This window comes from Eschscholzia californica, unplaced genomic scaffold (assembly GCF_041429995.1).
Source record: "Eschscholzia californica isolate CP2 unplaced genomic scaffold, dmEscCali1.0.p SCAF_2, whole genome shotgun sequence".
NCBI lineage: Eukaryota > Viridiplantae > Streptophyta > Magnoliopsida > Ranunculales > Papaveraceae > Eschscholzia > Eschscholzia californica.
In genome coordinates, this window is record NW_028238309.1 from 5164656 (window position 1) to 5191927 (window position 27272).

A 27272-nucleotide genomic window follows, 5' to 3' on the forward strand; every position below is an offset into this window, starting at 1 on the left:
ACCATTCTTATGCATGATTTTTTTTTTTGATGAAGAGATTCTTATGCATGATTAGTACACAAAACTTAAACTTTTTGAAAATGGACACAAGTTTAATCTAACAAGAATCCACAGCCATTCATAAAAATTACAATGTATAGGAAGCACGCATCTCTTTAAAACGATACACGTAATCATCAAAGTATTCTACTCATACACTTACACGAGTACAACAGATTCGTAATGAGTCGATCATATTGAATCAGATAAGGTCAATTAGTAGAGACACGAAATCACGAACCCACCAAATTCCATAAATTTCAATGCCAACCAACTCTTTGTAAATATGCTACTACATTTATTTGAACATGTTACATATGTTATTTATCATTTCTTGATAGTGGTATCGCCTTCGTTAAAGATAGGCATCTTCATAGCACCAAGAGGTGTATTAACCTCAACAAACCCTTTCAAAGAATAGCCAGTACCTTCTCCACTAATCAAATCCCAAAGTGCAGTACCAAAATCCTCTGGCTTAAATGAAAAAGGAACATCAATATAACTAACCCCTTTTTCACCCACTTCAGATAAATTTTCAGTTAATTTAGCACCACCAATGTTCAAACCTGCTAGCCAAACTTCAAAATCAAGTGACATAAGCCCTAGAACAAACTCATTTGTATTCTCTAATTTCAATCCAAGAACTGCAATAGTTTCTTCAAAAGTAAACTTATCAAAACGTATGTCATTTAATACCACATTTGGCATTTTAGGAATTGGAATTTCTCCTGTCATTTCAAAGGGTATAGGTAGTTTTCCAATAATGGGTATATGTATAATGAGATCGACCACAATTTTGTAAGGAATTACACTTCCCGGAGTTATTTCACATGACATTTTCGTTATATCTTCGTATACTAGTGTAACTGGTACTTTTATAGTGTCGGAACCGTGAGCTGGGATTTCTCCACTATCGTTAATCGAACCAGAAACAAGTTTCTTTCCATCACTTTCGACTACGTAATTTATGTCCACCAAAGGGATTGGAATAGGATTTGGGTTTTTCAGGAGCAATTCCACAAGGAATTCTACCTTATGGAAATCAATTGACGGAATTTGAAATCCCGCGAGTTCCGCAGTTGGTATACCAAATGTGAATGCTTCTCCAATTTTATGTCCAAACTCATTAAAGAAACCACCAACCATATCAAAACATCCCACTTTATCTTTTGCTTTATCTTCTTCCTTTCTTTCATTCTCCTCAATAGGTTTTGGTTCACATAAGGATTCCATACCTTAGCAAAAACAAGCAAAACCAACTAAGTTGAGAGGAGAATCTAGCACAGGAGAAAACATTATTGCAATAACAAGCCAACAACTATTTGACTAGTTATTTGTACATCACCTCTGAAAGTTTGGAGTTTTGTTTCACGATGGAGTTAGAATCCATCATTTATTGACTTCTTTGTGTTAAATAATAAATAAAGTAAAGGTATGAATGAATTTTCATGCCCGTAGGAGAGCATTATATTTCAATTCATGTTTTTATTATGATGTAACGATGTCATATTAAATATAATGACTCTTAGAGTCTATGTAAAAAAAAGGAGCAACTTTAGGGCGTTCTCCTACCTAGTTTAGTACAATTTGGTTTAACATAGAAGTAAAATGGAGTATCAAAGAAAAATACCCATTAATATCATAAGAGAAATGATCATAAAAGTTTTTGTGACACATTTTTTAGGTAGTCGCTCTATATCGACGGTAATAGGATTAGCAAGGTTTGTGGCTAATTTGGATAAAATATGTTTGAAGTACAAATTGGGTGTTATTTGTTTTTTTTTAATAGTTATATACTCTCAGTTAGTATCTAGTGCCATTTTTGCAACTAGTTATACTTCTCCTAGTGCTTTTTACATGATACCTTATGCGGACGAATGGCCGATATGAATATTTGAAGTATCAAAGCAAAACTTCCACCAATTTTTGTTAGATACATACTAAATATATAGGTTTATGTTAGCAAAAAGAAAAAAATTAAATAATAAATTAAATTTCGATCTAAAAGTTTTCAAGAAGGTATATAGTTACCTTAAATTTGAAGAAGAAATGCAGAAGTATTCCCCTTTCTATCTCTATATTTCCTTGTACTTTGTCTCACAATGTCTTGCTAATTGCCTCTTATATAATGAGTTCTAGAAAGAAGGACAAGTAAGATGAGTTATTCAACTATGCTTATATTCTACTAAACAAAGAGGAAACTTCATTCATGTGCTTAATTTTCTTTGTTTTTTGAACTATGCTTGCTACAATCATATACTTTATCCATCATAAATAATTTCCAACAATGCTTCTTGTATTAAACAAAATAATTACTTATGATTTGACTCACAGCTTGAAGCCCTAGAAGGCACTTTCTTAGGGATTAACAAAGTAAACAATTCACCACATTTAAAAAGGAAATGATTAGGCCCATAAAAAACTTCACACAATTTATAAAGTAGTAATCATGGTCATTGGTGAATGAAAAGTATGAAATTGAACAAATTTTTGAAGGTTTGTTAGGTAAGAAGAAAAAAATGTAATAGTTTACCGACATATTATCCTTCATTTATCCACCAGCCCGGTTAATCAGTTGGCTTAATTTCTATATCGACAAAGTTCCACCTAAGTATGGATTTGCCCTACACAGACAAAGTTCCCCCGCTCAAAGTGTTGTAGGCACCCGGATTGCATATGGGACATCTCACAATTTGTGTTTTGTCCGGAACCTACAGCAGTTTGGCCGGGTGCTTTTGGCCAAACCCCCAAGTACTTAGTGAGAGCATTATACATAGGTCTAGGAGATCTTCTTAAGTAGTGTCAGAGTAATTTCAACCAAAAAAAAGTAATGTCAGAGTAATGTCATAGTAATGTACTAATGTCTTGCATATAAAACTTCTGTTTTCGCATCATTCACTTGACTTGCAAATCCGCAGGAGACATAAGGTCAATTTGCCTATGTAGTTGCATTAGGTTAAAGAAAGTGAAATTTGGTTTTGTTGTTTGCATTCTAATACGTACCAGGTATCTACAATCTCTTAAGCGCATTGTCGATCCCTTTTGTCTAATGCTGTTATAATTACACATTGCTCAGGTGGGACAAATAATTTTGAAACAATCATAAACTCAGCAGTTATAAGTACACATTGTTTTTGTCTACTCTAAAACTAAACAATTTGACCAACAAAATCGAAAACATTAATAAGCTAGAAATCACAGACTTGCTTGTGAAAGATTTTGTCTTCGTGATATTAGTAATATAAATTTTTTTTTGGAAAAAAAGATTATTTAATAGTGGAAGTTTGAACGGGGAGAATGGTTTGCTTTTAAATTTAAATTAAGTTAGATATGGAGAGACAATGAGAGCGAAAAAACGTGGGACTGATCTCAGCAGTTAAACAAAGTTAATATAAAATGACCGAATTAACCAAAGAGTTTAAACTTAATTTATCAAAGAAATTCTTCTCCTTTGGTCTTGTCCTTATCAAGATTCCAACAAATATGAACGTTAGAATAGACAATTGCTACATTTTGGCTCTAGTTACAACCATTATAGAACAAGTTAATTTTTATCTGCTTCTTAATCTGTGACCAACTCACAATTTTGGCTTCCCAAGCTCATTCAGAACCATGTTTATGTTACCTGTCAATGTTTTCTTTTCTTTTTCACCTTTCATTTCAAAAAGTATCATTCTTTTCCTCTGTCTTTCCTTTTTACCGGTAGACGATCGATAAACTCTCTGGACTTTCAACTAAAGAAAACCAATCTCCCTTTTTTTTTCTTCTTCTTTACCTCTCCTCCCTCCAGTCACCATCTTCATCTCCTTCTCAATCTCTCTAAAAAAAAAAAACTCACGAAACGCCATGGAATTCTAATATAGGGAGATACGAAGATGGCCAAGAAGATGACAACAGTGGTGGTGGGGAGGAGAGAAGAAGAGGGAGAAAAGTTTTTTTTTTTTTTTTTTTAAGTTAGAAGTCTTTGGTCGCCTGTCGGCAACTTTACGGGGTAAAAACTTTTAGGTGGAAATAAAAAAAATTCAAACTTTTTTGTTTCTTCCAAACATCACGTAACTACCTCAAAATTTTTTGTTTCTTCCAAACATCACGTAACCACCCCAAAGCCTTTCCAAGTTTTTATTCCTCTGTCTTCCCCTCCCACCTCCACCATTAACTCTGGTCGCCTCCATCGCCAATTCCAGTCGTCTCCTCTTCCTCTACTCTTCTCTCTTCCTCAAATCTTCTATCTTTATGTCCTTCTCCTTCTTCTTTCTAAGTTCCAACATAAGAGACAATCATTCTGCCGGAACATCGTCTGGAAAAACAGACAAGGTTGCTTCGTCTAGATCTTGTGCTTCTAGATCCAGACGAAGAGTTCGAGCTAAGGGGCTCTCTCCTTCGCCGAAAATTAGAGAGAGTTGGAGAGAAGTATGAAGATTTATGAAGAGAGAAGGAGGAGAGGGAGAGAAGGAGGAAAGAGAATGAAATAGTTGTCGCCGGCCGAGACGTGAGGAAAGGTGTGTGGCTCAAATTTTTGTATTTTCTACCATGTAGTTGTGAATTTTTTTTTGTTTCTCCTAATCATCGACCAAAAAATGGAGGACAAAGAAAAAAAACCTTTTCAAGTGAGTGTGAAAAGTAGATATAAAATATTGACTTTGTTGTAAAGCAATCCCACATTGGTGGGAGACAGGAGTGTGGTGCTCCTCTTAAGAGTTTAAGCACCCTTCCCTAGTGAGGCCTTTTAAACCGTGAGACCCAAGGCGAGGAGCACCCACACTCCTGTCTCCCAACAATGTGGGATTGCTTTATAAGAGACTTTTAATTTTGACTTAAAAGGGAATCAAATATTGGAGGTGAAATTGCGAAGTTGAGAACCAAACACTAAAATAAGTCCAAATCTTGCCCCGTTAATACTCGAACCAGAACCAATAAACTCCCTAATTCGATCCAATCCTGGTTCCAAATTTTCACTCAGGCTCAGAGATCTCCTTTTCTATCTATACTGCCGCGGCTAAATTTCTGAAGAAAGAGGGAAAAAAAGGGAGGGAAAAGATCAAAGGAAGAAGAGGGAATCGAAGAAAAACTTGATCTTTTTAAACCTCTCTTTCTCTTCTACCCTAAACCCTAATTTATTTCTCTATTCATCTCATAGAAATGCCCGAAAACCCTAGTGATCCTTCTACTACTAATGTGAAACGATATGCTCCTCCCAATCAGAGGTACAAGATCTCTTTTTCTTTCTCTCTCTAGGTTTCATGATCTGTAAAAAAATCAGTTGTTTTAGTAGGAAATTCATGGATTTGTTATAATTTTTGTTTTAATAATCGTGGTTTGATTCTGAATGCAGGAATCGTGTTCATAATAGGCGTAAATCTGGAGGTGAGAATTGCTTCTTATATGCTATTTAAATTGATTGATTACTAGATTTGATTTCTTGATTCTAGTAGAGAAGTAAAAATGAAGGTCATTTTTTTTTGCATCTGTCGTTGTGTATTGATATTTCTGTTTAGGGTTTTCTTGATTGAAAGATTTGAAATTGAAAAAGATAATTTTTGCAGTAAGCGCGTTTTTATCGAAAATCTGATTTGAATGTTTTGATGTTTGATGTAGCAGATTTCTTGGTACATATCTAATGTTATCAAAAAAGAAATAATGAAATAACGAAATTTTGCTTATCAATCTGTCTTTGATTACTAGTTTAGTAAGTTCGAACATTCGAGTGAGTGGAAATAAAAAGCCCTTTGCCGGAACCAAGAGCACTCCCTAAAAATATCCTGAAATGCTCCAAGTCTGTTGAATTTAATTCATATTAAAAGTCCATCCTTATGAATTTTTCATTTTCCATATTCCTTTTTCCGATGGTTGCATCCTGATATGGTTCATTACGTTATTAGTAAAAGTTATTTCTGAACTGCAGTTCTGTATTTAGTCGAGGCAAGTGTATAAGTTTCTTGTCACATTGATATTCATCGTGTGTTTCACATTTGTCCAAAATTTGGCTTTTTAAGCTATACAATTTTTCCTTCCCCGAGTTTATTTTCAATATTTTTGTATTTCTTTCTCTTTCCTACTAAATTTGCAATGTAACAATGTTTAGTTCTTCAAGTATGAGCAGGATTTAGAATAATCCCTATTATGAGTGGTCTATTACCTCTGTATTGTGCGCTCTAGCAACAAAATATGCACGGGTATACAAGTAATTTCTTGATTATATCAAAATGTGGCGCAAGATTAGGATAGGACAGTACCCTCTTTTAGCAAATTGATGCCAGATTGTGTCCATGTGAAGATCTTTTCACTCATTTTTATTCCAATGGGAAGTGAGGAATTCTCCATTTTTGTGTAGTAAGAAGAAAGCCTCCCACAGCTTTACAATTTTTTCGCAGTACTTGGGACTAACTATTATTGAGTTGCTAGTTCCAAGAAAGTATAATTAATGATAATTTAGAAAAGGTATTTGTCAATGAAACGAAATGCTGAGTTATTATATAGTCATTTCTTACGAAGCAGCAAATAAAAGCGAAAATTCGGGTCGAGTTTCTTATTCATGATGGAGCTAGTTTACTTACTGGTGCGAGGTGCGCATGCACTGATTGCGGTAGTTGCTAAAATCTTAGAGGGCAAGTCTCCATGCTCATTTAGGATCCTAGAAGTATTATTTTTGTTTAGATGCTTGAATTGAAAATGTGTTTTGTGAATGACAGATAGAATTGAAAAAACAAACAGTCCTTTTGGGAATGATGGAGAGAAGAATCAATTTTCTGCTACAAGAAACATACCAATTAGTGATCATGGGGATGTAGGTAGTAGCAACCTTCTGAATGAGAGCCTGCAGCTAGCGTTAATACCTATTGTCGGCTGTTGCAACAGTGGAGCTGCTCAGCTTTTAAATGATCGTACGTTCTTATTCTCTCTTATCACTAGCTTCCTAATTCCTATTGATTTTAGTTACTTTTCTATTGCTTGTGGTGGAGGAAGCACTAAATTGATTGCGCTTTCCATAAATTTCATAAGTTGCTTTAATTAAATACCTAATTCTGGCAGTGGTATATGGTCATTCGCAAAATAATCTTGCAGCGAAAGAGATTTTTTTAATACTTGTCTTTCAAGAAGTATTTCTTTTCAAACTCTCTTAAATGTACTTTCTAATGTTTTTTTCCTTTGTAAATCTTTTATAAAGTGGAATTCGTTCTATAGGCATCCACTGCCACTTTGTTAGTTAGATTTACTTGATGGCATTATACAAAATTCGTTTTTTATTTGATGGCTGTATTTTGCAACTTAGAAATTGTTGTTCTTACTTGGACAAGAAATTGCAGAATCAAGGAAACTCTTAACTTCTTTTGAAGTGTAAAGTACTGTAAACTTCAATTTGCATTCTTTTGGTATTTATGCATTTTGTCTTACATGGGACTTACTAAAGCTCTATCCTTTGGCCAGTTTCACGTGTACTCTGCTAGTCTGCTTGTCGTTATCATACAAATCTCGTGGTATATAAATTACTTACATTTCTCTTGGTTTGTTTTCCGCAGGATGGGCAACTGCTATCCACTTGTTTAACAATCCGCCACTAGATCTATCGGGTTAGTTACACACTTGCACTTGAAAACTTAACATATGAACTTTAGCCATAAGCTAAGTAAGGTGAACCGTGATATAGCAAACCAAAAGTTCCAATCACTTGAAAATATTGTGCTGCTTTGTACCTTAAGGCCAAGTTTTCCACGGGAGAAGGAATGTGATCACCAGGAACAAAAAACCAGTTATGTGATTCCTAATAAATGAGTACGTGACTGTATTGTTTGGTTTGCTTTGTAGATTATTTATCTGACGGTTCCTATGGAAAGGTAGTCGTAAACCCACCCACTGCCTGAGTTTCGAAATCCCCCTTGAGAAGGAATAGCATTCTATGGGAATGTGATTCGTGATTCATTTTTGTGCACCAAACACCATTGTGGAATGCGATTCTTGATGCATTCCTGGGCGCCAAACAACATTATGGAATGCCATTCCCGAATTTCTTGGTAATCGCATTCCATTCCCGCGTGCCCTAAATGGCCTAAGAGAGGATCTTGTTATCTTTAGGGATGCATTTTCATTAAGCTGTTATTGGGTGGGGCATCTTATGACCAATAGAGCATGGGTCCTACGGGTTGAGAAACTTGTTCCAACTTCAAACATCACTGCGTAATGCATGTGAAGTAAATATTTGACAGGTTATGATCCACTGCTTGAAAAATTGTTCTGACCAGTATTTGAAGAAGGGACATTATAAAGTACATAATGGCCGTTTTTGTGATGACGGAATACCAGTCATTGTATTCTTTTCGTTACTTAAAAAACATTATTTTTTTCCTCGTGTTGCTACTACAGCCATTGAAATAATTGTTTTTCCTGTTATACCATCTTGACCGTAAATAATCTTTTCTAAAATAAAGTACATAATGATTGTAAGAAGGACCATCTCAACAGTCTGTTACCTTCTTCTGCCGTTGTAATTTTTTTTGACCATTATATATGTTAAATCACAAACATGGTGGCTGTAGATTGTTAAATCACTCTTAATATTTTCAAGTATTAGTTTCAACTTCCAAACAGTCACTTGACATTTTCATTTGGGACCAAACCTGCACAAAATCCACCATAGTCTGACCCAGTATCACTTGTGCTGTTATGAATCTTGCCCTAATTTTATCTTGAATCCTGATTCTCTCACAACATTATTCTGTCATTGCTTTATACATCTGAAGGGCGATATGAAGCGAGACAGTTTGTAACATGTTCAAATCTTATTTACCGAATTTCTACTTCAATGTTTTTTATTGTTATGTCGATCTTGTAAACTAACACGTTTATCTTGACAATATATTGCTATGGACCAGAAAAACCTGTTATGTACTCAGGAGCTGGTGCATCAGCATGGGGACAACACTCCAAACCTTCCCATCAGGTAAAAACATGGAGAAAGAGACATGCCTCACTTCCACTCTCAGACACCAAAACGCCACAGTTTGTTATTTCCATCTTTTGAAATTTCAGTTAGTAAGTAGAATTGTTTTGGTTTGGCAGATGGACTTCTTGGCGGAACTTCGACGCGCTGTAGGCGAGTCGAACACCAGGTAGATGCTTAAATCGGAACAACTCATCGAGGTCGATTTTAGTTTGGGAATGAACTTGAGACAGTTTGGAACTGTTGTATGTGTTCAAGAAGAAAACATGGTTGCTCACAAATTATGTACTATATGTAACCTAATATATAATTTTATAAGGACATGCATTTGCTGATAACCATTTCAGATTCTTCTCCTGATCCTGATTTTAGAAAGCAAACCCTAGCATGACCAAAGCCTTAATGTGGGTCACGACCCTGATTATTTTAGTTCGAGTGGTATAAGTTATATGATTAGTATGCCATTTGTGTGGGTTTAAGTAGCAAACAGTGCTCGAGTGCACCTTGCTCCATAACTTCATGACTCTCGGACGATGTACTCCATAACTTCATGACTCTCGGAATGTCTTCAGTGGTTTCCTTTCATGCTTCATTTCAGACAGAACCTTGAAGTGGCTTTGTTCCATTATATTTCATCGGTCTCCATGTTCTATCAGGGACACCCGATAAAATTGAAACAATAGAGAGAAGATTAGCATGGACTAACACTAATCGAGAGATCGTATCTATATTAAACAAAATTGATCTAAACTGCAATAATTGATTGATAGTAAATGGACTGTACCAGCCAAGACTAGTTTAGCATAATCAAAGAAGTTAGAACAAAAATCATTCACTTAACCTCCCCAAAGTCTTCATATATGATAAGGTGAAGAAAAATTGGAAATGTTGAAATTTGATAGTTTGGTTTCGTAACATCTATATAGATTACCACCTATTATCCCGTTTCCTGATAAACGTGGATCTGCAAGATCAAATCCCTAAGAATTGGAAAGCAATTTCCCCAAGCATGTGCACTTGAGCCTGCTAGAAAAATTCCAACAAAACTATCAATACCGTCGGTAATTTGATCAAATCCTTTTTCGTTTGCTTTGCTCGGTCTGTGACTATCTTGGTCAGGCTATATAGTAAAGATTAAACACAATTGCCTTTGGGAAGGGAAAGTTATTGAGTACCTCATCGACAAGACTTTACCATACTTTCTCCCTTAATTTTTCGACCAAATGGCTCATCGCTTTCACACTTCAAAACATAGTTCAGGTATTTGGTTCCTCAGAGTCGACGCTGAGAATTTTCCTGAGATAGTCAAGCTGTTCAAACTCGCCTCTAAGCTCGTCCCACTGTCAAAATTAGTAGTCACAATAGTCATTCCTCCCAATGATAGAAAGTTGAATGAATTCAAAACTTTATGGAAGAAGATCCATTTTTTGTACTAAAAGCTCTACTAGTCTAATAAACTCACCTCTTGTTGGGGCAAGGTTACTAGTTTCCAACCAGCTGCAGTAACATATCGGCGTTTCAGCATCGTATGACCTAATGGATTCCCTGCAAAGAAAAAAGAAGAAGATAAAGTACTTCAACATCTCATGGAAAGAAAAAAATAACTTGCTCAAGATCATCAAGAACTAGTTCGAGGAAACTACCAAAGTTCCTTGAGAAATGAGTTGGCCCATCAATTTCCAAAGCAAGCTTCTTCTCGACGACTACTGCATCCAGGCTATACGGGCCAACTGCATATTCTCTGGTCCATTCAAGGCCCGTGCTAACAAGAAGGCGACCCACGTCTTTTTGAAACGAAGATGTCAATTTCTGATTGAATCTTTTCGTTTTACCTAAACGTGCAATTTTTTCATCCAAATCATTCCTCAACGACAACTGAAGATGCGGATATTCAAGCTTTAAGCATTCGTTAACAAGATGAACTTGTGATACGAACATGATATCCTCCCTATATTGCTCTGAAATCCTTTGCTCTTCGAAATGACTCAACGTCTTCCATATGTGAGCGAAGAAAACTCGATCTAGTTTACCAAGAACAGCATAAGACCAAGCTATATTTCCTAGTTGATCTCTGTTAAAATTGAAATCATGAGTATTTGATTTCTCTTCCTCCAAAATAAGATCTTCTATACTTTCTACGTCAATTGTTCCTAGTTCCGAGTTTGATTTCTCTTCTCCTACGCAGAAAGTGAGGTTTCCATTATCGTTGAAAGCATTATCCAATGAATCAAACAAAGGGGTTGCTGGTTCATGAAGAGAAGCAAAAGCCCATAAAACTTGAGCAAGCTCTTGTTCACTAAAAGTTTGAAGTATTTCCGATCCTCTCTTCGATAATTCTAAGAAGAGATCCGGAGCGGAATGTTGCATTGAAGCAAATGCACCAGCTACATTTGCAACATTCTGTGAATTGAATTCTTTTACCTTCATAACAGCAATTTCTGCAACTCTATCCATCTCTGATAAATAAAGAAGCTCCCCTCCTATCTTCGATAATGCCCATGCTATATTTGATATACCCTGAGGCGAACACTCAGGTAAGGCAGCCATAGCCATACCCACAAGCATCGACATCTCTCTTTGTCGAGCAAATGCTAACCTACGACTTCTCAACATGGATACTTTCTCCATGTTTTTAGCAATCCTATGAAGAGCTGTGGCTATATTCAATGGCGTTAAGGGCGAAGGATTCAAACCTTTCCCAACTGCAGAAATCGTCTCAGCAGTCACTTCTAGTACTTCCTCTGAGGTTTGTGCATCGATAATGGCTCTATTCAAGGTGATCTCTTTTCTTCGATCCGATGGTCCTGCAAATTGGGAAAGCCTCTGTACTAATGTCTCCATTGTTTTCTCTCTCCTTTCTTCGAACATACCACCCGCCATCATACTCACAGACTTTCTAAGATGGCTTGTTCCATCTCCATTACCCATATCCTTTACAAAACCATCTTCTTCTGCATCAAAATCTTCTTCTTTTTCGACTGACTTGGCTTTCTTGTTCACTACTTTCTCCTTGTTAGTCTTCTTCTTGTTTTTCTTCTTCTTGACAGTTATCAAATCTTCCATCGAACGAGTTAAACCTCGCGACTCAATCGATTTTAAAGCAATTTTCCTTGCTCTCATACACCAATCCATCCCATTGGGATCTTCAACTAGTTTCTTCTTTTTTCGGGTTTTTTTCTTAGGGGGTTGAAAACCTAATGGATGAAGCTCCCCAATAAATTCTGCTTCCCAATCTAAATTGGGTTCTTCTTTAATCTCTTCCTCTTCTTCTTCTTCTTCTTCTTCTTCTTCATCTTCTACACTTTTAACAACAAAAACATTTTTGCTAGCATTTCTACAAATCTGTGGTTGAAAACCTGATTCTAGCTTTGAATTAGAAAACCCATTCCTTAAATCTAAGATTTGAAGGTTTTTAACAGTTTTTAGAGATAAATTAAAAGGTTTTCTGCATATTTGAGGTGAAAATCTTGTAAATAGTACATCCATTTTATTTCAGAATTGAAACCCAAGAACTCGCAATAGAGAGAGAAAGCTATAGAGAGAGTTGTTTGTGAGATTACCAAGCAAGTAAAGGAAGAGTCTTTTGTAGGTCTTGAGGAAGAAAACGCGCGGGAGGGAAGAGACCAACAAGAGAGGTTCCTTCTCTCTCTTTGTTTCATCCCCAGTGGAGTAGAGAGAGAGAGGATGAAGGAGATAAACCACACTAACAAAATTACAGTAATACCCTTGTTATATTTTATTATTACATACTGGTAGTCTCATTGGTAAGTGATGAAGTACATATACTCCGTGCCTTGTAATAACCAACGTATATCGTAGTCGAATTCTCACAAAAAAAAAAAAAAAAGGTAATATAAGCTGCGTGTGGGAATTCTCTATACACTCGAATCTTCGAGTGTATAGAGTATTGGGAGGTTTGGGTTCGGATTTACACTTAAAAAAAATGAAGGCTCCTTTACGTGTTACTCAAAAGAATTGAACATTTAGATATTGTCGACATGAACGCATCAGTACCAAAACTCAATAGGGCCTATTATTTCATCAGATTGGTGAGGTTGGACCCGCATTCGAAATGAGGAGTCCATGGGCTTTATTGGTTTGGGTGTCCATAGGCTCTAACTTACTCTGAGTGCCCATGACGGGTTTCATGTTCTCAAAAAATTTCCCAACTCTGAATCTAGCTTCTCATCCTCACTCAATCTGACTGGCGATACTTTTCAATTTCAAATCTAACTCGAAAAGAACTGGAGCCAAGTTTCTCCTATCTAGCTTGTCTTTGATTAGTATAATTTGTAAAGCTTCAAGCTTCAGCAGTTATCTATATTGTTTTTCGTTTTTGATATCAAGACTTAATTCTATGATGGGTAAGAAGTTTTGTTTGTTGCGAAGGCTTTTCTAGTCCAGACTCCAGACGATCCACCAAACGATAGAAACTATTATAATTCCCTACGCTCGGAGACGAGCTATCCTTGAATCTATTTGAGTCCGACATAAATAATTAATTTATACTAAGAGTAGAGTTAATACTCTTGGAATAACCTCAAATCACTATTCCATACTCTTGACAGAAGTAATAGTTGTCCCAAACCAAAACAAGTCAAATTTAGATTTTAGACGGCATAGACTCAGACCAGTCAGACTATACGGCGAGTCAGATTCAGAAAAACGAAAAAGCAAACACCACCAAGGCTATTTTTCTTGATCTCTTACACGTGAAAACCTATGGCATCTTTTCAGACTTTTCAGTCATATTTAGAACATACATCTTGCAGTATTCACCAAACCAACACCCATAATTTATGAAAAAATGTGAATAGAAATTACTTAACAGAAGCTTGAATCAGAATTACTTGAGTCCAATCTGAAACCTTATCATTGTTTTCACTTGATCTTGTTCACACATTTTTACAATAACTTAGAAGTTACAGAATATAATGGAACAATAACTTACCAAAAATTTTGATCTAACAAGAAGATAAAATTCAACAAGAAAACAATCTACAGTTTGTTTACTCTTAATATACGATTTTTCGAACACCTCCAAGCTTATGATGATATGGAGCAAGAATCAACAATGGACACCCTTTCCGACGACTTTGTTTGACAAAATTTACTTTGTTGAAGTACTTTTTCTTTTTCGGCTTCCAGGATTTATGGGCAAGCTCTTCTGCTTGAAGGTTTTAATCATATTGTAGACCTAAATCAGAAAACCAATAAGTTGCATTGTTAATAGACCAAGAACTCTAAACTAGACAGATTTAGGCCAAGAAGGAGAAGCTTTTACATGTAAAATTTGAACAAAAGACGGATTTAAGTTGAAATGAAAAACGTTCCGATAAGCGTAAAATGTGTTCGAGTTTCTTATGATGTCTGGCCTAAAAAATATCAGAAAGAGTTTAATTGTAAGCTGCAATATTACCTTTCTTACTCCTGATGTCAGTCCTAGGCCTTGAATGGCCTCGCTGTCGACGCACTTCCAGACTATAGTGCCTTTATTTTCTTTCTCAGACAAGATTCTTGACCCACCTTCATGTCACAAGAACAGTTACATAACATACAATGTGAAGAGAGAGCGAGAGAGAGAGGTTAAGCATCATTACCTTTTAGACTGACGGTTAACAGTTCTACATACATTCGGAGTCGAATGTGAGAGAAAATGTGAACAAAATCGCCAACATCTTCTCGCAAGAGTATGCTACATTTGTTGATGTCAAGCTTGAATGACTTCTTTAAAAACTCATCCATCACTTTTCTCCTCATGATCGAATCAACTTCCTCGTCCACAAGAACAGACGGGAATTCCCACAGACCTGCTAACAACCCTTCTTCTGGTCTTTTTACAAGTAAATATCTATTATTCATACTATTTGAGATTCCTTTCTGGTCTTCTAATATCTCAACGACACAAACAGCAGAAAACTCATGTCTTTGTTTCGGTTTTGCAACCTTTATAGGATAATCAGTAACCTGAGCTGATTGAGAATTTGCGGATAGTGAAAATGCACGGCATTGTTCTGAAATAGGACAGGCAGAGCAGGTGGGGCTTGTTGGAGTGCATATGACTGCTCCAAGTTCCATTAGAGCCTGGTTGAAATCTCCGGGTCTATGAGGATCTACTAGTTTTCCAGCTAGTCTCCTTAAATAAAATACATTTAGGAGTAAGAAAGTTACTAAGAAAACTAAAAAGAAACTTTGAGACAATACCCAAACTCATATATGTCAAAAACTGAAAGAGGTATACTAGTCATACTAAAGTCTACGAGGTTTTTCTAGACCCATTGCCAGGATGACCCTCCTCGTATGTCCTAAGAACATTATGAAGTGTTCGGAAGTTAGAGAGCTATATGAGTTCGGTGAGTTTAAAGATACACGAACATGAATCAAGGAAACATACAAGAACCGGAAACTGTTTTGTTACCCAGTCACTGATAGGTTTTCTTACGTTCCCATTACGAATATTGAAATGGTAAGAAACAAAAGTATGAGAAACAAGTACAGATTTTGGTTTCCTAAAAGCTCACCAGAGATTCTTGATAGTTTCTGACTCCTTTGGATTTGCAGAAATAGCTTTCAGTCTAGCAATCACCCTAACAACATTTCCGTCAACCACTGGCACAGCCTGAAATGTGAAGCTCAATAGTGCAAAAAAAAAAGACGGGTTTTCTTTGGTTCAAATTCAGAAAAGACAAAGCAATATAATTACCTCATTGAAGGCTATAGAAGCAATAGCTCCGGCTGTGTAATCTCCTATTCCCCGTACCTTACGTAGAGCTGCAACTGTTCTAGGAAACTCACCTCCTCCTTCAACAACCATTTTGGCTCCCTAACACATGACATGGAGACTCATGAACAACTTATATAATTAGTAGTATAAGCATTGAGACTGCCAAAGGGTAATGGAGAGGGTGATATATAACTATATAGTTCGACGTGAGGTGTTTTGACACCTTTTCGTCAAGCATGTGTACGAAATAAGACATAGCTCATCTGCTCAAAATATCAGTGAACTTCCAAAACCTCCTATCTCGATTCAAAGTTGAACATATATATAGAAGTGTTCTAGGACACTCACTTCATTTTTACACCAAATAAATTTTTGTCCTTTAACTGGTTCTTAACAATCAACGACTCAATCTCACACGATTGCGCTCGAAAAATATCCCCTTGATTGTTTCATTTGAAGGAAACAATCGTCGTTTAGCAAAAATCAGGACAAAATTGTTGAACCCAAAAAAGAAAAAGTTCTACCTTTGATCAAATTTGGGAAAGATACATATCATTAAGTTATTGCAAGAAAACGAAATGGTTCGAGACGAGAACAAACGTACCTCTAATAGAAACCGTGCCCGTCTATAGTATCCCAAACCAGCCCACAAATCATTGACTTCCTGCAATAAGAAGAAGAAGAACCTGAATGGAATTACAACTACAAATAAAGGGTAGATGATAAAGATGAAAATTTTGGGATATAAAATGTACCTCTTGAGAAGCTTGAGCTAAATGATAAAGGGTAGGCCATTTATCCATCCAACGGTTGAAATAATCAATAACAGTAGAAACCCTAGTTTGTTGTAGCATAATTTCAGATACCCAAACAGCATAAGCTCTTTTTGAAGCTTCTTCTTTATCTTTATCTACATCTTCTGTTCTTCTCTTCCGCCAAGGCAAAACCCTCTGGTTTTGATCATACCACTCAAGTAAAGATGCCCTAATCTTCCCAAGGATTTGCTCATCTGGGAAATCTTCAATATCTCCAACAACAAAATTTGTCTGATTCTTTTTCGATTTGGGGGTGATTATGTTTGTGGTGGTTGTTTGATTAGGTTTCTTTCTAACTCTTAAACTTCTTCTAATCACTAGCCTCTTCTTCTCCCACCTCCCATCATCTTCCTCTTCTCCTTCTTCTAATTCCTCTTCCTTCTTGACCTTGGGCATGGATGATAATGGATCTGATAACATTTTCAGAGAATTCAAATGATTTGAAGAACAAGAAGAGTTTCCCGCCAAGAGGAAGGACTGGTTGGGAAGTTGAATATGATTTTTTGAACTTTGAGGATGAAAAGTGGGGATGGTGAAGGAAATAATAGATGACCAAATCATGTCCCCAAAATGGGAATGGTCCCAACCTCCCAGGACAATCTAAGATGGCCCAGACTAGAACTTGGTGGTAGGCTAGGGCTTGGGTTTATAAGTTGTTGTTTCTCATTGCACATTGTTTGCGTAAGCATATAGCTTATTTTATGAGCTTGTTTTTCAGCGCTTTAAACAAGCGTGTTTGACTGTTTGTGAAAAATCCATTTTAGTTGTTTACTACGCTTTATAAAAACACATTTATATCAAAAGCTAGAATATTAGGTGAATAAAAAATAAGTAATTTTTGTTTGTCTTTCTTAGAGAAGGATATGTCTTTTTGCGGGAAAATCAGAATTCACACTTTCTTTTAACATGTGGGAATTTTATCAAGATTTTACATAGAAATGTCTGTCACGTTTTTTTTAGTATTTCTGGTTGATACTAATGCTCTCTTCTCTCCGACAAAGATATTCACAACATGATAAACAAAGGTTCAAATTGAAATTAACAAAAAATAAATTTACATAATTGTTTACTATTTATTTTCTTTGGTTGTCAAAGATGATTTCATCTTTCTTGTGGGGAGTGTAACCTCTCCCTTTTGCTTGGTATTACTTTCTAAAAATAAAACCAACTATCAAATGTTTACCGCTGATTTGAATTTAGCTCCTAAGATGTGACAAACTCGTCTATTTGTCTCTTTACATCTGATAAATTATACTTTGAAATTTATGTCTCTAACTCTCTATTTCATTTCTAGTTGATCAATTGGGGTTTTTGATTTCTTAACATTTACAAGTATCAATGCGTATCAATATTTTGGAAGCCTGAAGCCTCTGCCTTAGTTAGCTAGAATTATGTTAGCTATTGTTAAGTTCGATTAAGAATTAATTTGTCTTGTGTTTAAGGTACTGGAAACAAAGTTCTTTGTGGAAACAAAACATTTTGTTTCCTCCAAACACCGCAATCCATATATTTTTCAACTTCTTCCATCCGACGACCTCCTCTACCAATTTCGACAACACACTTGTTCCTCTCTCTTCTTACCTCTTCTGTCTCTTCCTCTCTTCATCACTCACTTATATTCCAACGACATAAAAGGAAAGGTGTGTTTGAGATTCTTTTTTAGTTTTCCCACTTTTTGATATTCTTCTTATCAGTTGCAAAAAATATAACTAAACTCAATTAACTTTTACTTATTAGGTTATAACAGTTGCCCCATCATTTAGTTAGTCACCTCCATTGTAATGTAATAATTAGTCTCTTATGTTGTAACAAATTTCTTGGTTTAAGAATGTTATCATGTTTATCACATCTTCGTGATGTATCTATGCCTTGTAACGACTAAGGTAGATCGTACTCGATTTCTCAACAAAAATAGTGACCTTTGTTAATAAGTCAAAGTCACTTATTTACAAGTGCAAAATCGCTTTTTAATACTGTAAGTGATTTTGTATAACTCTCTTTCTCTCTGATCTTGCTTCCCAATCTTCTCTCTTCCATGGAAAACCTCACCATTAAATTGTAACGGCATTCGCTTCTTCAAATTCGATTAGAATTGGAAAAGTTCAAATTGATAGATTCAGATTTAGAGATTTGGCATTGATCAGATAATTGTAGTCTGATTTATAGAATCGACATTTTATTAAATTCCGATTAAATTCTCATCACGTCAACAACCATTTCTCTGAAACCCTAATTCAATCAAAACCCAAATCGACAAAAAAACAAAATTTCCCATTAAAAAAAAAAAAGAAAATTAAAGAAAAAGTAGATTGAAGGATAGGATGAGAAGCTCAGAAGTAAACATAAAAATCTATAATCAAAGGAAAATATTTTCCCCTCATTAAATAGGTAGGTTTTCAACATCTCTGCTTCAATCCCATTTTTCCTTCTTTTAAAATCAATAAAAAATCAGAAAGAGAAAACCCAAAAAAAAATACTAGGAAAGTGATCCCTTTATCGCTTTGCCAGTGATGTTAGAACTGAGAAAATGAGGTTATTTATAGAAGAAGATAATAGCTGCTGGATTACTAGAATTAGGGTTAGGGTTTTGTTCCACCGGCTGCTTTTCTTTGCTCTATTAAAACCCTAGAAGGTAAAATTAGATCCAACGGTCAATAATAGACTAACCCAATTTTTTCTTTTTCATGTTCAGAGGAGCAGCTTTTTGTGTTCAGGAATTCCTTACAACAGCAGAGTGGATCTTGTTCTCATGAACAGGTAAGAGCATTGTTATTTTGAAGTTAGAAATTTTGTCGAGGATTAATGATGATATATACAAATAATCTCTTATGCTTGTTAATTTACTAATGAATTCAATAAAAATGATTCTATATACAACTTGGTGATGCTAGGGTTGGGATTTTGACCTGTGGCCCGTTATCCGCCCGCGTCCGAAGGGTCCGTGGACGCCTGGTGACCGAGCCGGTCAAAACCCGCCCAACCAATATATGTTTAGTGGATGGACCCGGACAAGGAGGCCTAACCGGTGTGCCGTCGGAATCCGCCCGTTTAGGTTGTCCATTTACCCATCCGTAATATCCACCCATAAGAAATATGAACCATTAAATGTTTAGAGTAAGATGGTAGTGTTAGATTAGATTAAGCTATGACATATAACCCTCGAAATCAGGAGAAGTCCAACCATTTTCTTTCCTCTTCTCTTCCGCTCTCTTCAAGTCATGTCTCTTCTGGTTTTCAATGGCGAAATCCTAACCCTTGATCATAATCGATGCTTTCATCTCTTTTGATTTTTCTCTAAGAAGCTTATTTCTAATCGGTGATCCTTTATCTCGGTCTTTTTAATTTTGTTGTTATTGTTAACTAAGTTAATGAACTTGATGATTTTTATTTTTGACAAATTACGATGTATACCCGGCCTGCCTGACCGGTGCCCGACATGTCCGGCTAAAAAACTGACACAGACGGACATTTTTACAAAGAAAAACCGAAATGCCCGTCTGTTTTGTCTGGTAGCCCGAACGGGCAAGTTTGAGTTGCCTCTGTTCCGCCCGGACCGGATGGGTAGTTGTCCGTGCGAACCGTTTTCTGTTGGGTTGGTACCCACTTGTAAGAGGAATGATATTCCTCCCCGGAATGCTATTCATGATGTCTTATCCAGAACCAAACACTATTTTGAAATGTGATTCTTGGTAATCACATTTCATTCTCGTGCACCAAACATGGCCTTATAGGTATGCATTACTTGAATTGGAAGAAGATGCAAGCAGGTCTGAAAGAAGGAGGATTGGGCATCCGTGATATGGGTATGGTAAATCAATCGATGGTAGGGAAATTAACTTGGCGATTCTTGACAGAACCAGATGCGTTATGGGTTCCGTTATTGAAAGCAAAATATCTGAAGACTAATAACTTCTGGACTTATGAGGCAAAATCGTCATCTACTTCCACTTGGAGAAGTATACTGGAGATGAGAAAATTTCTAAAAACAGGGGTTTGTTTCATGGTAGGGAATGGTAATACAATTCGAGTTTGGGATGACCCATGGGTGCCGAACCTAAGGGGATTCTAACCAAATAAGAATGATCATGGTTATGAGGAGAAGAATACCTTTTTAGTTAAAGATCTCATTGATCCAGACGGGCACTGGAATGAGAACCTTGTAAAGAAGATCTTTGATGAATTATCAACGAAAGCGATTCTCCAAATTCCTCTAAATAATCAAGGATTAGACAACAAACTTATTTGGGTTTATACAGAAAAAGGCGATTTCTCTACTAAATCACTATATACTAGTATTGCCAAAGAGAAATTGACTTCATCAATTTCTATGACATTACCATGTGGACTATCATGGAACAGGGTATAAAAGAATATACAACTTGCGCCAAGGGTTCGAACTTTTGTGTGGAGAATCTTACACGATGCCTTACCTACCAAAAAGAGAGCATTGAAATTTAATCTACAAGCTTCAACAATTTGTGCAATATGCCAGGAGAAAGAAGAAAACTTGGATCACCTATTTAGAACTTGTCGATTGGCGAGAGGGACTTGGATGAGTTATCCGCTACACTTAAGAGTTGACGGGGATGATGATTTTAAGCATATACTACGCAAATGGTTAATGAGCGCGATGAGGGTGAAGATGTTATAGCTTTGCGAATTTATGTCGCATGGTTTTTGTGGAAAGCACACAACAAATGTACGTTCGAGAATATAATTCCGGATAATTATAGAATCATTCAAGAAGCTCAACTCATGTATGCAGAATTTTCGGGATCGATATTAAATTTCGACCAAGTTGAAGACGAAAGACCTCAAGCTCATATCAAATTCTGGGTACCACCAAACCTAGGCAAGTTAAAAGTTAACTTTGATGCTGCATATACGAACGAAAAAACTACTGTTGTTGCGGTATGTAGAAATGATAAAGGAGAATTTGTAATGGCATTAACTGCTAGCTACTCATCTTCCTCGGCGATGGAGGCAGAAACAAGAGCTGCCAAATTGGCAATAACCCTAGCACTACAACTTCTTGATTTTGAATGTATAATAGAGGGTGATGCCATGACAGTTATAAATGCATGCTCGAAGGATTTAGAAGAGGTGCCATGGAGAATAAGACCGATCGTTTTGGAAATTCAAACAGATATACTAAGGCTTCGGAAAGTTGAGTTTTCATATTGTCCTAGGGAAGCTAATATTGTAGCTCATTTGCTAGCAAAGTATACTGTTAACTTAAATCTGGATCAAACTATGGAGATTTATCAGACTCCTAATTGCATTGTAAGTCAGTTGGCGACAGATTTTGCCAACATTAATTCTTGCTCTAGTAGCTAATAAATTTCAGGCAATAGCCTTAGTTCATAAAAAAAAGGTATGAAGTATGAACCATTCAGAATTTAAGAAGTAGAACTCCGAACTAGGTTTATCATGCGCTTCTCTTTTGTTCACAAGATTTGTTTATAGTTTAAACCTTGGTAAACGGATTGGTTAGCAGTCGTCGTTTAGGCTCTGTTTACATTATCAGTATGAGGTTTCATTCTAAAACCATGGATAAACCACTTGTTTCCAACATCTAACAATGTTTATTTATGCCATGATTAGGTTTTCAACCTAGTTTTTCAGCCATTGTTTCCTCTTATTCTTCTTTCTTATCAAGTATTAATAATTTCTCCCATCTCTTTTATGTAAAATACCACATAAGTGATTGATGAAAAGTTAGAAAACAAGAACAACAAGAAAAGAAGTGGATAAAAGGGAAGATTAAATTAAATTAGAGTCCTATTATTCTAATACGTTTATTAGAAGGGTAGAAAACAAGTAATTATTTTACTTTCTTTCGTCCTCTTGAACTCTGAAATAGAGTTTGAAAAAGAAATTCAAATAAATTTATGTTTCTGCAGCTACACCTCTTTTCTTCTAGATAAATGACTTCATAGATTGAAAAAGCCAAATTGCAGGCACCATAATTATCATAGGATGCTTCCATCTGGGATGACTGCACTCCTTAAAACAATGACTATTCCGCCTCTGATAACATACCCCAAAGCTTCCATGTTTCCTTCTTGAACATTGTCTCTATTTATGATCTACGAAAACAATCAAAACACATGATGGTTTATACTAGTTCATACATATTATTGCTATATGTTTCCGAGTCAGTAAATTAGAGATGCTTCTAGGCATTAACTTTGTTTTACATTTGATATATTCGGTATAGCTGTCGAACTTGTTTGGTTTTACCTTTTTTCGAGGCTTCTTTGACCCCCATCTCTAATATCCCTCAATTTTACAAAAGCTTTTGTTCAGTATTGAAAATTGGACTTGTTTAAGAGTTAAGACTACATGAGATGAGCCCGTCAAGATCTTACAAACATAATTAATCTCACAAAAGCATGACCTGTGGTCAATCTGTAATAAATTTCTCTAGTGCATATTACTCTTGCTTTAAAGTTCGACCGAAGTCCTAGAGAGAGGCACGTACTACCATTAGCCAAGCTAGCCAATTATATCCGGTTGTGCCACCGTTACTAGATAAAGGTAGTAGTTCATTTGGAAGATTATTTTTGAGATTTATCATTACCTTGACATTTTTGCCAATTCTCACATTCTTATCTATTATGGCTTTCCTTATATAAGAGCCTTCCCCGATCCCAACAGGAATGCTTATGCCATTTCCCTCTCTCCCACTCCTTTGCTCCTCATTACCTGTTTGCTGCAGACACAATGACTTTGAGCAGACCTCCTAAATTTTCTTTTTAGCATAATTTAGTTTTTACTCACTTGGTATATATCAGTGCCCATCAACACTGAATCCTCGATTATAGTGCCATCTCCAATCTTCATTTGTATACCAACTACTGAGCCTTTGATTTTGCATCTCTGTGTACATATATGTGCTTAATTGATCAACCCCCAACATATAAATAAGAAAGAAGACCCAAAATAAATATCGGAAACATGGAGAATTTTTATATTTGATGAAGAATATGCATGTCCGCAAGTAATATATAGAGCGTTATATATGCACGCACACATGAATATGATGTCCTTGAGAGGTACGAGTTCCTTACATTGAGTATACAACCGTCTCCAACGATACTATCTGTTATAACAGCATCCATTATCAGAGTAGGAGGGAGGCACTTAGGTAAAGTGTATACCATATGATCTCTATCATCAAAGCTGCTTTCAAAAGAGTTAGATTTGTGTCAGTTGAATTTTATACTACTACTTTGGCAAGTGAACTAAAATTAGTTAAAAAGTTAGAGGCTATAAAAAAGATAGTTTGACGACATATGATTTACATGTTAATAGTATAGAAAAGAAAAGAAAAAGAAAACCACTGACTTATATTACTGACTTATATCCACTGGTTGATATTTTTGTGCTTTCCATGCTGGCTCTGTAAAATGCTTCGATATTTGTCATATCTTCCCAATACCCATCGAAGATGTAAGACTGAACCTGATCCAAAAAATGAAGAACTAAGTATCAATAAAAGGAAAAAGAACCCTGTTAATTTACAGAGAAGATCTGATTCAAGTTTATTTACGTATGCTATCGTTTTTTTTTTGAAAAGCTTAAGATCTCAATTTCTAACATTCTCAACGATTTTTGATGTGGGTAAAATACTAATTGTTAATCCTTTATCGAGCTTAAGAGCGAACTGAGATCTTAGTTTCACCTAGTAGGCTATTATACACAAACTAGTGCAAATTTGGTTATGATCAAATTAACATAAAGAATTTATTACCTTCATTCCCATGTTAAATGCTCCTGGTATAATTTCAGTTGCAAAGTCATTGGCCTTAGGGAAGTGGTCTCGTAGAAGCTTTATCATCGCCTCTTTCTTGATGGCATATATCCCCATGCTCCTATAACTACTACCATTGTTGCCGTCCTTTGATTTTCTTGAGCTCTGATCTGCTTTCTGACAAGTATATTTCTTATTAGAGCTTTCTAAAGACGTATCGACCCACATGTGTGTGTGTGTTATATAGTTCTTCTTTTTTTTTATGAGATTGTGTGTTATATAGTTGCGTGCTATTCGTTGTATTTTATCTTTGCTCTTACTTCTTAAGCAATCAAGAATATAAGTAAAATGGAAAGTAAAGCTAGAAAGAGAAAAGAATGCTTAATATGTGTTATCTTTATGCCTCCCACTTGTTCTGTAAAAATTCTCCTAGAACTTCCACTTTTAGACTATAATAGAAGTATGCATTTGAAAATAATGGAAATGATTTTCCTGAACATTAAATTCGAATAATATTTTTCAAAAGATTTGAACTCTGAGCATTAGTAACGATGAAATTGTACTACGGTCGTCCTTAGTCAAGTGGTTGTAACACTAACCACGTACTAACTTTTCTTGTACTTGTTTCCGATATTGTCAATAATAAAACTGCATGTTGTAGGATATAGTATATTCGGATTGTAATATAAGGGGCACAGTTATAGATACGAAAAACTTACTGCAGTAGGATTCAACTGTTTGGCTTCTGGTCTCTCTCTAAATTCAAGAATTTGATTTTCAGAATTTACGTCTACATAGCCGAAACTGGGATACCCATTGATCCTTGTACAATGAGAAGAAGCAGCAGCTGCAAGAGTGATATCTGCACTGCTATTCCGATGTGCTGCTATAAGTTTCTGGTAGTCCATCCTATAGAGATGATGACCTGGAAGGACTAAAAACTCAACTATCGAATTCTGATCTTCTAGTACCCACAGACATCTTCTCACTGCATCAGCTGTTCCCTGAAACCAGCCTTGATCTTCAGGGCTCTGGTATGCAGCAATAACTTCGACATCGAAACCTTGCTTACCAACTAGGCCTGCCCCAGAATAAGCTCTAGAGAGATGGGAATTAAGAGAGGTGGAATTGAACTGGGTGAGAGCATATATCTTGGTGATGTTGCTATTAATACAGTTGCTAATTACTGCATCTATAAGTCTGTATTTTGCTCCTATAGGAATTGCTCCTTCAGACCTTCTCTTCGTCAATGGGTATAGCCTCTTTGACGATTCTTTCGATCCGTCGCCAAATACAATTGCTGCAACACTCTGCATTTATCGACCAACAAATTATACACACGTCAATGAATAAAGAAGCGACTTAGCTCATTAGCTGAAATGAAGAAAAGAATGGTTTACTTGATTGAGAGGCGGAAAGAGTGAAGTACTGGAATCGTGCTCATCTGATTGCTGTGAATTTGATGTATAAGAAGCTGCAGTCGAAGAAGAAGCAATACAATAAGAATGTAGTCTCGTCGGGTGAGTTCTTATTCTCTGCTTACTTAGACTTGGTACCTTTACTACTGTTCCATGAATGTTATTAGTAAAAGAAAGCTGCAACATTACTACTACTAGTAAATAGAGAGAAGAAAATGAGTATTTGTTTCTTGAATCTCTCTTCTATTAAGCTTCAAAAGTACCCTAGATATGAGAACTCTCTCACACTTGAATCATGGAGATTAGCTGCATATAGCAATATAGTTTATAGGCTAGACTCTTTGTAGATTTTCTTGGTAGTCCTTTGCGAACAGAGAGAATTTGAATTTCATAATAGAAAGAAAAGGAAAAGAAAGAATAGTAGAGAATATTTACCTTTCTTGTTCCTCATATATAAGCTAGCTTCTATTAGCTACTTTACTTCTAATTACCCGAGATAGGTCGTCTTTTTGCCTCGTGATTCATGCATAACTTAACAATTACTATGTTTTCGTATATTGGCTTTTACAACCTTTTTTGGACATGCATTCTTCACACATACGTCGAGGAAATAGAACCATATCATAGTTATGTGCTTATGTTTAAGTTTCTTACATGTCATTTATTGTATAATTTACAGTTTGTTCTTTTTGATCTACAAGTTTCTCTTTCATTGAAATAGGAATATCCTTTGTGGGATTGTTATTTTGGGCAGGAAACAAAAAGCAAGATATGGTTTCACTTTCCTTTACCAAGGAGGTTGCAAGAGTGCAAGGTATCTCTCTCTCTCTCTCTCTCTCTCTCTCTCTCTCTCTCTCTAGCTTTTGATTCTAAGCTTCTTTACTTGTATCACTAATTAATTAAGCACTTTTATAGTGTGACTTGTATTCCTCAATGGTATTCGAATGTCGTCGCATTTTTGTAATTTTCAAACTAGAATTTTCTATGTATTATACTATTTCTTGAGATGACATAAATATAGATTGGTTTAGCCTGATTTACCCTTCACGGAGACGTCGTCTTAGATGACACTTTGGTCCCTAAGATCAATTTTGTCAAGGAATACAAAAGAAGAAATAAGAATTATGGAGTAAGGTGGTGTTTGCTTTTACTTTTATTGTCTGAAATTGACTCGTCTGGATCTAAATCTGAATCAACCATTCAGACGAGTGAGACAAAACAAACAATCTTAAATTTATAACCGCGGAATGATGTAATTTTATGAATGTAGAAGTTATCTGAGTAAGTATTAGTATTGAAAAAAAATGGGTTGAATTAGGTAGTAAAACTTTTTGTTGTTTGAAACCAAAACTTTACTTTGGGGTCCATTTTGATCCTGCAATTCCTGTGAACACCCTAAAGCTCTGTGAGGAGTAACTTTTACTTAAACAAATGCAATTTGAATTTGGAATGAAGTCCTTCTCAAGATAAGTATGTCTTCCCATGTTAAGATTTTTATGCTTCTTGTTCCTCTTTGCCACTCACACAAGTACTATTAGGTTTTCATTTTCATTAAACTAATACATTCTTTAATTATTGTTCTATA

The 27272-nt window shown here is 35.8% G+C and overlaps 5 protein-coding genes, 1 long non-coding RNA gene and 1 other non-coding gene across 9 annotated transcripts; 2 read left to right on the forward strand and 5 right to left on the reverse strand.

The window, feature by feature from the left end:
* Positions 1 to 91: 91 nt before the first annotated feature.
* LOC147555550 (desiccation-related protein At2g46140-like) lies at positions 92 to 2229 on the reverse strand. The gene is made up of 2 exons (XM_086662494.1): positions 2071 to 2229; positions 92 to 1274 (listed from the first exon to the last, which is right to left on the reverse strand). Exon 2 carries the CDS (start codon positions 1270 to 1272, stop codon positions 367 to 369), a length of 906 nt encoding a protein of 301 aa, XP_086518620.1. The 5' UTR covers positions 1273 to 1274; positions 2071 to 2229; the 3' UTR covers positions 92 to 366.
* A 2641-nt stretch (positions 2230 to 4870) lies between these two features.
* LOC147555551 (uncharacterized) lies at positions 4871 to 9315 on the forward strand. The gene is made up of 6 exons (XM_086663169.1): positions 4871 to 5243; positions 5372 to 5403; positions 6729 to 6920; positions 7557 to 7607; positions 8907 to 8974; positions 9094 to 9315. The coding sequence occupies exons 1-6, from the start codon at positions 5179 to 5181 to the stop codon at positions 9145 to 9147; spliced, it is 462 nt and encodes a 153-aa protein (XP_086519295.1). The 5' UTR covers positions 4871 to 5178; the 3' UTR covers positions 9148 to 9315.
* Positions 9316 to 9714: 399 nt separating this feature from the next.
* On the reverse strand, positions 9715 to 12840 carry RAP (RAP domain-containing protein). Of its 3 annotated transcripts, none has more exons than XR_015234907.1 (4): positions 10618 to 12815; positions 10437 to 10519; positions 10150 to 10314; positions 9715 to 9997 (listed from the first exon to the last, which is right to left on the reverse strand). XR_015234907.1 is itself a non-coding variant. In XM_086663168.1 (3 exons), the coding sequence occupies exons 1-3, from the start codon at positions 12458 to 12460 to the stop codon at positions 10231 to 10233; spliced, it is 2010 nt and encodes a 669-aa protein (XP_086519294.1). In that variant the 5' UTR covers positions 12461 to 12840; the 3' UTR covers positions 9715 to 10230. The 3 variants fall into 3 exon arrangements, 1 of the variants encoding a protein (XP_086519294.1); XR_015234906.1 differs by having other exon boundaries at positions 9715 to 10000; XM_086663168.1 differs by having other exon boundaries at positions 9715 to 10314; positions 10618 to 12840.
* Positions 12841 to 13824: 984 nt separating this feature from the next.
* On the reverse strand, positions 13825 to 17194 carry LOC147555553 (HhH-GPD base excision DNA repair family protein). Its single transcript, XM_086663170.1, has 7 exons — positions 16454 to 17194; positions 16303 to 16362; positions 15678 to 15797; positions 15496 to 15593; positions 14575 to 15110; positions 14394 to 14500; positions 13825 to 14171 (listed from the first exon to the last, which is right to left on the reverse strand). The coding sequence occupies exons 1-7, from the start codon at positions 17072 to 17074 to the stop codon at positions 14085 to 14087; spliced, it is 1629 nt and encodes a 542-aa protein (XP_086519296.1). The 5' UTR covers positions 17075 to 17194; the 3' UTR covers positions 13825 to 14084.
* Positions 17195 to 18317: 1123 nt separating this feature from the next.
* LOC147555554 (uncharacterized) lies at positions 18318 to 26732 on the forward strand. The gene is made up of 5 exons (XR_015235198.1): positions 18318 to 18901; positions 19206 to 19270; positions 25051 to 25406; positions 25489 to 25789; positions 26442 to 26732. It is a non-coding gene; the product is annotated as an uncharacterized LOC147555554 (long non-coding RNA).
* LOC147555555 (small nucleolar RNA Z155) lies at positions 18648 to 18725 on the reverse strand. Its single transcript, XR_015235492.1, has one exon. It is a non-coding gene; the product is annotated as a small nucleolar RNA Z155 (small nucleolar RNA).
* Positions 22261 to 26070, reverse strand: LOC147555556 (inactive glucose-1-phosphate adenylyltransferase small subunit 2, chloroplastic-like). Its single transcript, XM_086663954.1, has 8 exons — positions 25670 to 26070; positions 24989 to 25579; positions 24270 to 24446; positions 23877 to 23980; positions 23587 to 23698; positions 23297 to 23395; positions 23097 to 23228; positions 22261 to 22602 (listed from the first exon to the last, which is right to left on the reverse strand). The coding sequence occupies exons 1-8, from the start codon at positions 25871 to 25873 to the stop codon at positions 22486 to 22488; spliced, it is 1536 nt and encodes a 511-aa protein (XP_086520080.1). The 5' UTR covers positions 25874 to 26070; the 3' UTR covers positions 22261 to 22485.
* Positions 26733 to 27272: the final 540 nt, after the last annotated feature.

Excerpts from the sequence above, each read along its gene's own strand:
- LOC147555550 (XM_086662494.1), bottom strand. The coding sequence starts at position 1,272 with ATGGAATCCTTATGTGAACCAAAACCTATTGAGGAGAATGAAAGAAAG.
- LOC147555551 (XM_086663169.1), top strand. The coding sequence starts at position 5,179 with ATGCCCGAAAACCCTAGTGATCCTTCTACTACTAATGTGAAACGATAT. Across the intron at positions 6,921-7,556 it reads TGCTCAGCTTTTAAATGATC|GATGGGCAACTGCTATCCAC; the intron begins GTACGTTCTTAT and ends TGTTTTCCGCAG. Across the intron at positions 7,608-8,906 it reads TCCGCCACTAGATCTATCGG|AAAAACCTGTTATGTACTCA; the intron begins GTTAGTTACACA and ends GCTATGGACCAG.
- RAP (XM_086663168.1), bottom strand. The coding sequence starts at position 12,460 with ATGGATGTACTATTTACAAGATTTTCACCTCAAATATGCAGAAAACCT. Across the intron at positions 10,520-10,617 it reads TCATTTCTCAAGGAACTTTG|GGAATCCATTAGGTCATACG; the intron begins GTAGTTTCCTCG and ends TTTTCTTTGCAG. Across the intron at positions 10,315-10,436 it reads TAACCTTGCCCCAACAAGAG|TGGGACGAGCTTAGAGGCGA; the intron begins GTGAGTTTATTA and ends TAATTTTGACAG.
- LOC147555553 (XM_086663170.1), bottom strand. The coding sequence starts at position 17,074 with ATGATTTGGTCATCTATTATTTCCTTCACCATCCCCACTTTTCATCCT. Across the intron at positions 15,594-15,677 it reads CTTCTATAGCCTTCAATGAG|GCTGTGCCAGTGGTTGACGG; the intron begins GTAATTATATTG and ends TTCACATTTCAG. Across the intron at positions 14,172-14,393 it reads TGACATCAGGAGTAAGAAAG|GTCTACAATATGATTAAAAC; the intron begins GTAATATTGCAG and ends TTTCTGATTTAG.
- LOC147555556 (XM_086663954.1), bottom strand. The coding sequence starts at position 25,873 with ATGTTGCAGCTTTCTTTTACTAATAACATTCATGGAACAGTAGTAAAG. Across the intron at positions 23,699-23,876 it reads ATATCAACCAGTGGATATAA|CTTTGATGATAGAGATCATA; the intron begins GTCAGTAATATA and ends TTTTGAAAGCAG. Across the intron at positions 23,229-23,296 it reads TGGGCACTGATATATACCAA|CAAACAGGTAATGAGGAGCA; the intron begins GTGAGTAAAAAC and ends TTGTGTCTGCAG.